A 13,888-nucleotide genomic window follows, 5' to 3' on the forward strand; every position below is an offset into this window, starting at 1 on the left:
AAAAAATAGATAGTTTTAGTCTTAATTTATAGTTTTATAGATAGTCTACATTAATAAGTGACAATCTGACAGATGGTCATGAGTCTCTGACCTTCTAGATCATCAGCAGCTTCATCTTGCTTCATCTCTCTCAGGTAATGTAGTGTGAGATCAAGAGCTGCTGCTTTGATACTGCATCTATTCTCATTAAAGTCCTTCACAAAGTTTTCTCTGTTCTCATGTTGTAATATTTTCTTAAACTTTTCCAGCTCTTTCTTCAGAAATTTGATTATTTTGCTCTCAATATCCTACAAACAAAAGTAAGAGAAAAGACAGAATAACACAATTTAAACCAATTTGTACATCTACATTTGGTGAACACTATTTATTCAATAATTATAATACCGCAAAAATGAAAAATCCAGTTAAAACACTAACATGCTAACCAGCTGTTATTTTTCACAAATAGAAAAAAAGTGTGCTTAAAAAGAAAATTAAGTGATCAAGCGTAATTAAATTAAATTCATTTGTTCAATAACAAATAATATTTGTTTGGTATAAATATTAAACATTTATGAAAATGTGTTTTCCTACCTGGAAGATCCACAGGAGATTGTCTTTGAAATTCTTGTGGTTCCTGTGAGTCTGAACGTCTGAGTCTAATGTCTCATATTGAAGCCTGTAATCAAATAAATAAAATAAAATAAAATACTGATTTTCTAGGCAAAATATTACAGAAAGCTAGAAAAAAAAAAACCATTAGCCATGAAAACTTGACAACTTGAAAACATGATAAATATTTGATCTAAAAATGTTTCATGATTGGTATTCACTGATACAACTTTTTTAACAGTGAACGTGTGACCAAAAATTAGAAACATGAAATACCTTTTATTAGATGATGGTTTTTCCCCACTGAAGGCTGGTGGTACTTCTTCTTTTGACTGATCACTCTTCAGAGACACAGAGCTGGACACATGTGATCCTGATCTTACACTAATGACACAAAGTAATTGAAAAACCACTGTGTAATTGTGTTACTGGAATGAGATCCATAAGGTTCCCAGGAATTGAGTTTATTGTGTCTTATGAAGACTTCAGATGACCAACACCTGTGAAGAGACGGCGCCAACCCTTGCGAGGACTTCAGATGAAGCAAACTCTGGATCAACATGCACATTATAGAAGTTTCTATATATCCTAATTATTACTAACATGTATTCATTACTTCCATGAGCTCATTGTTTCTACCTTAAATTAATTTGCTAGCAGTGTCTGTAAATTAAATAGCCTACATTATTACATTGTTAGCTAACTGCGTGATCATATATGTACATTTCTGAAATTACATAATTTGGACACAGTCGACTCTGATAACAGATCACTCTAAATTGTAATGCTGACATGCACTCCCTGTGAAGCTGCTTTGAAACGATATGTATTGTGAAAAGCGCTATACAAATAAATGTGAACTGAATTGAATTTAATTATTGTTTTATTCAGTCAAGTTCAATCACATACACCACTGTGGACAAATAATGCAACACTACAATGTAAACACACACAAAATACCTTTTATTAGATGATGGTTTTTCCTCACTGAAGTTTGGTGGTACTTCTCCTTTTGACTGATCACTCTTCAGAGACACAGAGCTGGACACATGTGATCCTGATCTTACACTAATGACACAAAGAACAGAGAGAAAAACACTTTAGTAAAGGAGGTTCAACTGTGTCTGAAACACATCCGTGTCTTTATCTAATCCTCCACAGAAATGCACACACTCACACAATTTACAGTTTTATAGTTATCAATCATTTATTTTACCGGCTCACAATGGATTAACAATTTCTTTAATGTACATGAGTGAGATTAAATATGTTGATGATTTAAAAAATACTTGACTCTGATTTAAGAGAACATGTCAAGTTTTTGTTTATTGACAGAAATGGAGAGCAGAAATGTGTGTGTGACACAGTTTTGTTAGCATACTTCAATTAAATTAAGTGTATAGTTGTTTCCTAATGTCTGTCAATAATTTTATGATCTAAAAACCAAAGTCATGTATTTGGATTAATTCAGTGTGGTCGCGTCTAGAAGGAAATTAACAAATTATTAACTGTGATATTGTCTATAGAGTCCTGTGACAAACAGAGTTTTATAAACAATGTCAGAGTTAATTTAAGAAGTTAAAAATTGAAGAAATATAAAACAATGCTTAAAGTTTTGTTATTCACAGGAAAAAACAAACTCCAGTAGAGTTTAAAATGATTGTGTGAAACAGACGCAGTCTTACCTGTGTTTCTCTGAGAGACTCATCTTAGAGAGAGAGTCCTTTCCTCGCTCCTCTGATCAGCACTGGTTTGAGAAAACAATCAATCGTTCAGCAGGACCTGGAAATGACAAGATTTTACAGAGATGAAGAACATGGCAGTTACTGAAGAAAATAATGAAGAATGATGAGTTAGAAACAACAGAAAAAACAATGAATAAAATAAAGTGAGTTACAAATATATTGTCATGTAAAATAACTGAATGGTCTTAATAATTTCAGATTGTTTAATGAGTTTAACTGACTCATGACTCTAAATATGAATTCACTGGGAAACAGAAATTTACTCAATTTGTTATATTCTCTATTGCAGTTTAATATAATTTTACAGTCATATTTACCCAATCTTTATTAATTATTTAATCGTTTGTCATTTAATCATTACTTCAAGTTCACAATGATCGTTGAATTCATAATTGGTTTAGAATCATTTGTACAAAGTAGAGTAAAAGTAACCTGAATTATAATGGTCATACTGTATAACTACTAATCACAATTGAAATATATGAACTGAAATATTCGATTTAATAATAATAAAAAAAAAATAAAAAAAATAAAAAGTTAGGCTTCATCTACATGTTTACTGTAAATGTCTGGTTCAAAAATACTTTCGATTTCGCATCACAAAATCAACAGACTAAACCGGAAGAGAAATCCTTCAGAATCATATTCGTTTTCAATAACCGTTTCTCAATAAGTTTATTATTGAGGGTTATTGAAAAATACACCCCCACCCCCTCACTTACTTTCTTGAAGTCTTGTCCACTACGAAGAGAATTTATAAGTATTTTATATAAACGTCCTCTTTTTCCTCCTACTCTTGTTGTCTGTCAGCGCGCGTCGTTCTCAAAATCTCTTGCTGATCGATGAATTGTGGATTAAATATTCATAAATGATCGCGAGTGTTAGATTTGGTTATCATTGTTAATGTTTTCTGGAACATCGCACGGATCAAATCCAGAAAGCAACATGTTTATTTGGTATCTCTGTTGATGTTGTTCATAGTGATGTAACGTTACTTTCGTTTTCTTCTTCTTCTTCTGGTGTTAATGGCGGTTGACAGACCAACTTAAATGGTGCATTCCCGCCACCTACTGGATAGGAGTGTGGAGCGCATAATGGTTGGGAAGTTCGAAAACAATAATTAAAAAAAAAAAAAAAAAAAAAATACAACTCTATTCTAAATTCTATTGATCAGTCTTGTTTGTTTTAAGAAAGTAATTAATTCATGAAATATCCATGATTGTTTTGGGCCATTTCCTAACAGAACCTGAAGAGACAAATTATTTATTCCGAAAGATCTTAAAGCTTGAATTAGTTTAAATCACACTCTATAAGTACGTGTTCTACTGATTCTGCTTGACCACATTTATCACAGTTTCCATTTTCATGCTTCCCCATTCTATGCAGACACTGATTTAATGAACAATGTCCAATACGCATTCTTGACATTAAAACATCTTCTTTCCTGTTGCCAGACTTTCTTCTTTCTAGACCTACTTTCTCTTGAATATGATGAAAGTGTCTACCTTTTGTTCCACTATCCCACTCCTTCTGCCGTTTCTTTCTTGTTTCATTTGCAATTAACCCTTTTACTTCCGCTTTACTCAATGACACTTTAATGTCAATTTGTGCATGTTTCAAAGCCTGTTTAGCCAGATCGTCTACCTCCTCATTTCCTTCCACACCCATATGTGATGGTATCCATAGGAAATTTACCATAATTCCAGACTGTCTTATTCTAAATAGACTCTGCATCACTTCAAATATCATATCTTGTCTCGCTGTTGATATTCCACTTAACAAGCTATTTAAAACTGAAAGGGAGTCTGTACAAATTACTGTTCTTGTCGGCTGTACTTCTTCTATCCACTGAAGTGCTTGAAATATTGCTGTTATCTCTGTAGTAAAAACAGATATATGATCTGAAATTCTTTTTGATATGTTGACTTTGAATTGGGGTATATAGACTGGAGCTGCTGCTGTTATTCCAGATTCAGGATCTTTAGAGCCATCCGTGTATATCTGTAATATGCTATAATATGTTTGTTCAATGTATTGCTGCACTGCTATATTTGTTAACATATTTCTTTGTTATGTTTTTCTTCATATAACCGAATGTCAACTACAGGCATAGGGAAAAGCCAAGGAGGAATTGCTGAAGTTGCCACAGAAGGGGCAATATTGATGTCACTAATTCCCATACTCCGTGCCTCCTCATTAGCAGTCCATCCAAAGCTCGATAGTTTTTTATACTCATATTCCCAGCAATCCTTCAGAACTTTCTTAACTGGATGACTATCCAAGTATCCCTTTATATTAATCCAGTATCTCATCTTTAATTTTTCGGATATCTTGAGGCATTTCACCCATCTCTACTTGTACTGCTGTTATTGGAGATGATCTTATTGCTCCACAACATATTCGCAGTGCTTGTGATTGAATTGCCTCAATCTTTAAAAGTTGTGTTTTAGATGCAGAACTATACACCATACTGCCATAATCAATAGCTGCTCTTCTCAGTGCACAGTATATACTTTTTTTTAAGAGACTGAAAGAGACATGCCCCCCATTCAACTCCTGCCAAACACCTCATTACATTTATCGCTTTTTTACCTTTGTCTACCATTTTCTGAATATTTTTGAGTCCATCCACATTCCCAGAAATCTAATTACTGACACCTGCTCCAATTGTTGTCCATACATTTTAATATTCATTATTGGATTGATTTTTCTTTTTGTAAAACAGATCACCTGAGTTTTTGCTACAGAGAAACAGAAACCCCATTCATTAACCCAATGTTCTACTTTTTTAACAGCGTTCTGCACACACTTCTCCACATGCCCCACATTGCGCTGTCATCTGCATACAAGGACCTTCCTATCCCCGTGTCTATCTGAGTAAAAATGTCATTAATCATTAGATTAATCAGAATAGGACTGCTAACACTTCCTTGAGGTGCTCCATTCTCTATTTGACATATCTGAGAAAATGCAGAACTAACTTGTATAGTTCTTTTAAACAAGAAATTCTTGATCCAATTATACATTCTTCCTTTTATTTCCATTCCTTCTAATTTTATTAAAAGTCCCTCTTTCCACATCATGTTGTATGCTTTTTCAACATCGAAAAATACTCCTACTAACACTTCCTTGTTTACTTGTGCCTTTCTTATTTCAGCTTCCAAACAGAGCACAGAGTCCATTGTGCTTCGCCCTTTCTGGAAACTACTTTGATATGGGGAGAAAAGGTTTTTCTTCTCAATGATATGCACCAATCTGCTCATTACCATACGTTCCATCAGTTTGCAAAGGTTTGATGTTAATGCTATGGGCCTGTAGTTATTTGGTTGTGTACGATCCTTGCCTGGCTTTGCGATTGGCACTATAACACCATGCTTCCAGTCAGCTGGTAACTTCCCTGACTCCCACACCTTGTTAAAGAGGCTTAAAATTATACTTAATGATGTCTCTGATAGATGTTTTACCATCTCATAACCAATATCATCTCTTCCTGGTGAAGTTTGTTTAACCCCTGCAAGCGCTTTCTTCAGCTCATACAGAGTAAACTCTGAATCTAAAGTACATCCAGATGGTCCTTTTTCTTCCAATAGTTGAGGATTCTTACTCAGGATCTGTTCCCTATACCTCCTCATTTCATCTGACAAATTTGAGTTACTGTGCACTTTAGTAAATGTTTCTGCTAGCGCCTCCGCTTGTTCGATGTCTGATATTACTAGTCTATCATTATATACAGGTATGCTGCTATTCTCTCCCATTTTCCTTATCATACTCCAAACTTCATTAATTTCAATATCTTCCCCAATATTGTTGCAAAATTCCCCCCAATAATTTCTCTTAGATGTCCGTATTACTCTCCTCACTATGGCCTGTGCTTTTTTATAATAATAAAATCATTATGATTAAATGATCTTCTTACTCTCTTAAGCGCTTTATTCCTTTTACTAATTGTCTCACTACACTCCTCATTCCACCATGGGACGGCTTTCTTCCTGTTACCAGCCTTCTTCTTACCTATTACTTCTTTAGCAGTACTCTGAAGAACTTCACATATCTTATGATTAAAATCCTCTACATCTTCCATAGACTTAGTAAATTCAGACATTATGTTATGACATAACTCCTTAAATTTGTCCCAGTTGGCTGATTTAAATTTCCACCTTGGCATTCTTTCCACCACAATTTGTACTATATCTAAACCGATTGTACTGCTGATAGGGAAATGATCACTACCAACTGTACTTTGATTTAATACTTTCCAATCACATTTTCCAGCTAAACTTTCAGAGACTAGAGTTAAGTCTAACATCGAATATTTTCCTTGTGACAAATCAACTCTTGTAAATCTTCCATCATTGATACACACTAATCTCACTAATGTCTCCATCAATCCACTGTAATCTGTGTTTGTACTCCTCCATAATGTGCTGTGTGCATTAAAATCACCACACCATACCACTTTATGACTTCCATTTCCTCCAATATTTTCTAGCTTATCTTTGCTTAACCTGTCACATGGATTATAAAAGTTAATTATTTTAATACTCTGTACACCTTCCCATATTTCCACCACTGCAACCTCTTGCTCCCCATTTACCTCAACTGTTCTATACCCAATATCTTGTTTAATAAATGTTGCTACCCCACCACCATTTCCTTTATTTCTATCTCTTCTGACTGCAATGTATCCATGAATAAAGAAATTTAATTGAGGTTTAAGCCACATTTCTTGAGCACATATAATGTCAGGACTATTTTCTTGATTTGTTATAAATTTTTTGGAATTTTTATCCATTGGCAATTAAACTTCTTGCATTCCATTGCAATATTTCCTTTCGTTTTCCTCTTCTTCGTGTGTTTTTCAGGAGGGTTCTGAACCAGCTGAATGAAACCTACTGTACTGGAGCGAGGATATTCTACCACATGTGTCTAAATCCTGTTTAAGACCATTTTAAGTGACATTTCAACAGTGCATTTGTTATATTCCCTGTTTCTGGACTTTAATCTAAGATCCTGAGGTATGTATTTGTTATGTACATTCAATCCTTTTGTTTTGTATTAGGACCAGACTGCTTATAGACACCAGACAGACAATGATTTATGCAACAGATTCTCTTTACTCATCTCACTTGCACAAAAATAAATGCAGCTAGCAATTGAAATTGAAATTTGTATTAATCAAGGTCCCAGACTTGTGTAGTTTACACTTTACTGAGGACAGAAGGTAGTCTGTATTAGAGACCCTGGGAAAGTATTGCTATTTAAGAAATAATTTACTTGAGTACAAGAAGTACTGAAAAATAATTTGACTCAAGTAAGAATAAATAAGTAGTTTGCTGGAAAAACTATTCAAGTTACTACGTTACAAAGTACTTTAGTATTATTATTTTTCTATTTTCACCCAAAATGAGGCGATCTTAGCAAGATGGAGAGCTAAACATTCTCATGTCATTTCTGTTTCATTCATACTGGAAGCTGGAGGCTCACAATGCTTAGAGAAACACAGCCCAGCATGATTTCTTCTCCAACAATCCTAAAGATCGCTCATATGATTTTATGTTTAACATCTACAACTTCACCTTTATTTAAGAAGGAGAATCTCTCTGCATCTGCTCATGTAGCTTCAATAATACAACAGACAAGTGAACTTTTCAAACAAAAACAATTAATCTGAACTTTTTATATGTATGCTTTTATTTGCATGTGAATGTAAATGTGGTGAAATTATAATTGCTAAACAAAGTGCATTGGACGATCTAGACCAGAGCAAGTGAAAGACACACAAATGCTGTTAACTGGTAAAATGTTTAGTTGGTCTGACTAGAAGAGACTCCATCCACAGAACAAAGACAATATACTGTATATCTGTGCATTAACAACAGACACATAGATAACTTAATATAAAATAAAACAGAATAACAAAAATAAGCAAATATATTCTGTATATAAAATGTAATAGAGATCATGTAAATGTTTGAAGTAACATGTAGACTTTATATCTTTTGACACATTTATGTGCTATACTTGACAATCACGTTTATGATTATAAACATTTTAATCATTTTGGATGAGTTCAATCCAAACATTATTATATTTGTAGGCCTGATACTGAAGAGCCTGAAGATTTCTGCTGACAGACTCATCTGAGCTTCTTCCTCCTGTTCACCTTTAAATAAAACAAAAATCACTTGTCTGAATACTAAAGCAACATTAATCATTCAATATCACATGTTTCTAATACACATGCTGCTTTATTTCATTGTAAAGTCTGGGTCTCTTCCATCTGTATGAAACACATTTACACATTAGTCACACATTTATTTCTCCTCATAGACACAGTAGTGAGACTCTTCTGTGGATCACCTGATGATTACTGCTCCTCTCATGATGATTTCAGAGATTTAAACAATGATTTAAACAATCCACCAGAGGTGTTTGGTGATTGATTATCTACTCTGTAAGGTGAAACAGAAGAGAAAACAATCAGTGTTCAAAGTGCAAATTAATTACTATATTTCAATCACTGTTTTGAGTAAAAAGTTACATTAAATTCCTGTAATCAGATTAATTACTGACTTTACATGATCTTGCAGAGATATTTGTGTTTTAAATATAATACATTTAAACCATGAATCACGTTGATATGTTTGTGTGTTTGTATTGGTGTGACTCCTATTGAGTGACTGTAAAGAAGAAACTAATGAGTGTACGGCGTATGAATAAACCACAGGGAGCAAATACAAATGATATTCTGAATTAAAACACAATCCTTTAGTTAAAGCCGTTTGTCCTCTAGTTTAAACATGTTTGTAGGGCTCTTAGTAAATAACTGAAAGTAAAGTGAGTGTAAAGTAGTGTGACGTGTTGCTTGTCAAAGTAAAAACACACTAGAGACAGAGACATTTCTCATGTGAGGCTGGACGGCTGTGAGCTGAAGCTGAACGCACTGATTTTAGCAGGAGTGCAGCGTTTTCCTACAATCTGACCAAGTCTATTTTCAAACTGAAATGATTCACTACTGACACAGTTAATGAAGCAGGTGTTGTTGAATAAAGCTGTGACAGTGTGCTTTTGTTCTCTTTCCTCCTTTGTGTTGAACATTTTAATAACTTCACATTTTGTTCTCACACAAACCCTTTGTTACAATGAAGCTTAATGATAATTTCATTTCACAAAAATCTGAAAGGTTTGTTCACATATCAGAGGTAAATGAAGATCTCTTTAATATCACAGTGATGTTTCCTCACCTCAGGACACAGTTTGAGTCTCGTAGCACGTCACTGAGCCGCTGCTTTGAGTCTCCTATCTTATTCTCACTCAGATCAAGATCTTTTAAAAACTGCAGTGCTTTTGAGTTAGTCAAAGACTGAGTTAAAGAAGAAACATCTGTAATGCCACAGTCCCGTAGACTAGAAAGACACAAACAGAGGAAGAGAGATTATCTTACAAACAAATCATTAATGTGAAGAATTTTGCACAAATATAATGTGAACTCAGACTCATTGTGAGATATTGAGTATAAAGTGTTTTAGTTTAAACTGTTGAAGTGATTTTAAGCATTTTGATTCTTGTATGTGAAGAATGTTACTGACCTCAATCTCTCCAGTTTACAGTGTGAATCCTTCAGTACGACACATAAGTGCTTCACTCCTGTGTTTCCTAGTTTATTCCAGCTCAGGTCCAGCTCTCTCAGGTGTGACGGGTTTGATTTCAGAGCTGAAGTCAGGATGACACACTGTTTCTCTGTAATACTGCATCTACTCAGACTGAAGACAGAGAAATAACAATAGTTCACATCTATGATGATCATCTTATTGAAGAGCTTCAGCAGCATTTAGTTTCCAATAGTCTGTTTTGAAACCCAGTTACACTAGTTCTGTGTGCTGAAGATACTGTTTCTACTCTTTCATTTTTAACTATTTATTTGATGTCTCTGTTCTTTATTCTAATGTTGAAAAGGCAGGTTTCTGCATATCTGTTTAACTAGATGTGACCAACAGGGAAACCCCAGAAAGTGCACTGCTATAAAGAATGAAACATAAGCTCTGCTGTCTTAAAATAAATAAACTTCAATCTCACTGTAACTGCTGTACAGTATAATGATACTAACTGTAGTTTCTCCAGCTTGAATTGTGGGTTCATCAGTAGATCACTGAGGTTTTTCACTCCAGAGTCTCCTAGTTCATTCAGTCTCAGGTTCAGCTCTCTCAGGTGTGACGGGTTTGATTTCAGAGCTGAAGTCAGGATGACACACTGTTTCTCTGTAATACTGCATCCATACAGACTGAAGACAGAAAGAGAAAATTGTCGCGCGGTGAATGAAAGGAGGACTCAAGTTGCGGTGAACAAAAGAACAAGTTTATTCAGGGTGAAACCTGAGACACCAAAAATAATAGTCAAAGTAACTGGTGACAGTTTGAGGAAACTGTTTGGTGGCTCTCGCTGTGTCTTGCGCACACGACAGCTGACACACAGGCAGGAGAGACCACCGAGAAAGCAGGAGACAGGACGACCCAGCGGAAGACGAGCACGAGCCCAACAAGAGAATCTAACTTGCTTAGAAACTCCTCGTCTACGGGTCCTGAACACAAAATCAAACAGGTAAAACACAAACCAAAATGCAGTACCGACATGTAACGTCCACGCGACATGAAGTGATCAACTGACAACAAGGGATAGACACAGCTGGGCACATAAAGGGTAAAGGGAACGAGCGACAGGTGTGGGAGATCAGCTCGTGATTAAGCACCGTAGCGCTGATACTCCAATCACGAGCTGCAAAAAAATGACAGGACAAGACAAACAACAGGAAGAGCCGGTGTCACACCCTGAACCTGTGACAAAAATGACTCAAATCCATGTTCAGTTCATGTGTGAGTTAAATTAATCATGAATAAATGTCATACAGTCACTAATAAACCAGCAAAAACATAGAAACTTAATGATATAAACAAACAAACCAAGACAGGAGCATTTGAGGATACTAGTTACAATCCAAGTCTGGATCCGTCCTCACTCCCAAAAATAAGTGAATTTATCACTCTAGATTAATATAAAATTGTGTTTTATCTCTCCTACATGTTACATGGTATTCTGGGTGGTTGCTAGAGTGTTGCTATGTGGTTGTTAGGGTATTCTGGGGGTTTGCTATGAGATAGATAGATAGATAGATAGATAGATAGATAGATAGATAGATAGATAGATTAAATGAGTTTGAATGAGTTTCAATGGATTAGAAATAGTTCACAGAATGTCAGTTTAATTGAGTCTAATGGGCTTCAGTGTGTTTAAATGTGAATTTTGTCAGCTGGAGTTTGAACAGTCGTGGCTCATCTGAACATTCCATCAGTGAAAGTCAATGGGATTTTTCCGAGTTTTAATAGTCATTTTTAGGAAAACCGTAAGTCCGATCAGTTAGAAAAGATAAAGCACACTAAGTCAGAACAGTCTGAAGGTTTGAGCTGAATTTGGTAGTTCTAGCTTTAAAGCTCTAGGAGGAGTTAAAGTCAGAAATGTTATTCTCAGAAAAATAAGTTTAAACAGCATTTCAGTAAAGCTGGGCACACATTTAACGACTAGCTAAAACATCCTAAGACTGAGCTCAACACACAGCGATTGTTTCCTGCGACTGAAGCAGATTTAAATACTTACACACGGAATCTGAACACCGACTGTAATCGCCGACTGAACGCAACTGGCTCTGACTGGACGCGTTTGAGCGCGATCAGTCATAAGTATCAATTTACATTCATAATCGGCCGTACAATCGTTAAAGTCGGCATGAAATCAAAATTGACAACTCTTATTTTTTTATGGAATATTGTAGTATTTATTATCAATAATTTATCCGTGCACTTAATTATTTTTTTGAAATTCATGTGCCCTCGTAATCTTTAATCAAAAACATTAACCTGCTCTCCCCCTCAAAACGACTCATCGTCTCTTCCTGTCACATGCTATAATGGCGGACACACACCGTCAGTCAGTCTCTCTCTCGCTGTTTAGTGCCGTTGATCGTCCTCGTCATCCTCAATAAATAAGGTTCTTACAGTAATGTGAGGGTGCTCGCAGTGAGTCCGGTGGAGAGAAATTCCCAAACAGGCATTCAGATCTGCCTCCATTTTATTAGCAACACCCAACTTCCAACGATCCAATCAATTCCCGAAGTAAGAAATCAAGTACCGCCCTCTCATTTCAGATGCCGTTTCACTCAGATAGACGTCACAGTAGAGAAGAAAAGCCAATCGCAACTTCCGCTTCATGCCGACTTTAAGTGTGTCCCCGGCTTAAGTTGGCTTTTCCAAGCCCAAGCTTTACTCACCCTCAAGCCATCCTAGGTGTATATGACTTTCTTCCTTCTGATAAACATAATCAAAGAAATATTAATAAATATCCTGACACATCCGACCTTTATAATGGCAGTGAACGGGATCAATGAGTATAAGCTGAAGATCCACATCCATCCATAATAAACATACTCCACACAGCTTACAGCTCGTTCAAAACAACCCACAAATGCATTGCAAAAAAGCCTGACCAACCAGCATACAGCAGCCTGTTGGTTATCGGAGCAATCGTGTAGTGATTATATTCACCAATAGAGGGGGCTGTGCAGCTACACTGCTATTGGTCGCACGCGCGCCGCTACTTCATGAAGAACGTAACCTTGACCAGAGCAGAGTGTCATTATTATCAATTATAAAAAACAAAACATCGTTAACGGTTTCAGTGTAGTAACATACTAACTATTCATGTTAAATTAAAGTAACACTGTTTGTTTGTGTTTTATAACAGGGCCTCAACAGGGTGCAGGATTGTTTTGCACAATTTTAAACGTCTCTAAAAGTTCTGCAGTCACAACGCATCATTTCCACACACATCTGAACTATAACTTGTTTAATTATTGATATTTTATACACAAACGCATCGTTTCGTTTCAGAAGGACTTTATTAACCCCCGGAGCCGTGTGGAGCACATATTTATGATGGATGGATGTGGATGGAGACACTTTCTTCAGCTCATACTCATTGATCCCGTTCACTGCCATTATAAAGCTCAGATGTGTCAGGATATTTATTAATATTTCTTTGATTATGTTCATCAGAAAGAAGAAAGTCATATACACCTAGGATGGCTTGAGGGTGAGTAAAGCTTGGGCTAATTTTCATGTGAAAGTGAACTAATCCTTTAACTAAAACCATTTCTGAATCTTTCTTCAGATGGAGATGCAGCGCTACAAATGATGTGACTTGTGTCCTGTTGACTTAAAATAAATTAAACAGTAAATACAGTATAATGATACTAACTGTAGTTTCTCCAGCTTGAATTGTGGGTTCATCAGTAGATCACTGAGGTTTTTCACTCCAGAGTCTCCTAGTTCATTCCTGCTCAGGTTCAGCTCTCTCAGGTGTGACGGGTTTGATTTCAGAGCTGAAGTCAGGATGACACACTGTTTCTCTGTAATACTGCATCCATACAGACTGAAGACAGAAAGAGAAAATGACTCAAATCCATGTTCAGTTCATGTGTGAGTTAAATGAATCATGAATAAATG

At 35.7% G+C, this 13,888-nt stretch overlaps 2 protein-coding genes across 3 annotated transcripts in view; both read right to left on the reverse strand.

Annotated features, from left to right (window-relative positions):
• LOC127522225 (uncharacterized) overlaps nucleotides 1–13,888 on the reverse strand; it is an 884,749-nt gene that overhangs the window by 748,667 nt on the left and 122,194 nt on the right. The window contains exon 27 of the mRNA XM_051911962.1: nucleotides 13,641–13,814. Within this exon, the coding sequence (XP_051767922.1) occupies nucleotides 13,641–13,814 (174 nt within the window). The remainder of the gene's footprint in view (nucleotides 1–13,640; nucleotides 13,815–13,888) is intronic.
• LOC127522286 (NLR family CARD domain-containing protein 3-like) overlaps nucleotides 1–13,888 on the reverse strand; it is a 94,130-nt gene that overhangs the window by 54,845 nt on the left and 25,397 nt on the right. Inside the window, exons 1-2 of one of the 2 annotated variants that reach the window (XM_051912088.1) lie at nucleotides 1,552–1,628; nucleotides 868–975 (exon numbers count right to left, since the gene is read on the reverse strand). The gene's annotated coding sequence lies outside the window, so the exon portion shown is untranslated. Of the gene's footprint in view, nucleotides 1–573; nucleotides 659–867; nucleotides 976–1,551; nucleotides 1,629–13,888 lie in introns of those variants that run through there. The other variant, XM_051912079.1, reaches the window with a different exon arrangement.

The sequence above is a fragment of the Ctenopharyngodon idella genome, chromosome 2 (genome assembly GCF_019924925.1).
Source record: "Ctenopharyngodon idella isolate HZGC_01 chromosome 2, HZGC01, whole genome shotgun sequence".
Taxonomy (NCBI): Eukaryota; Metazoa; Chordata; class Actinopteri; order Cypriniformes; family Xenocyprididae; genus Ctenopharyngodon; species Ctenopharyngodon idella.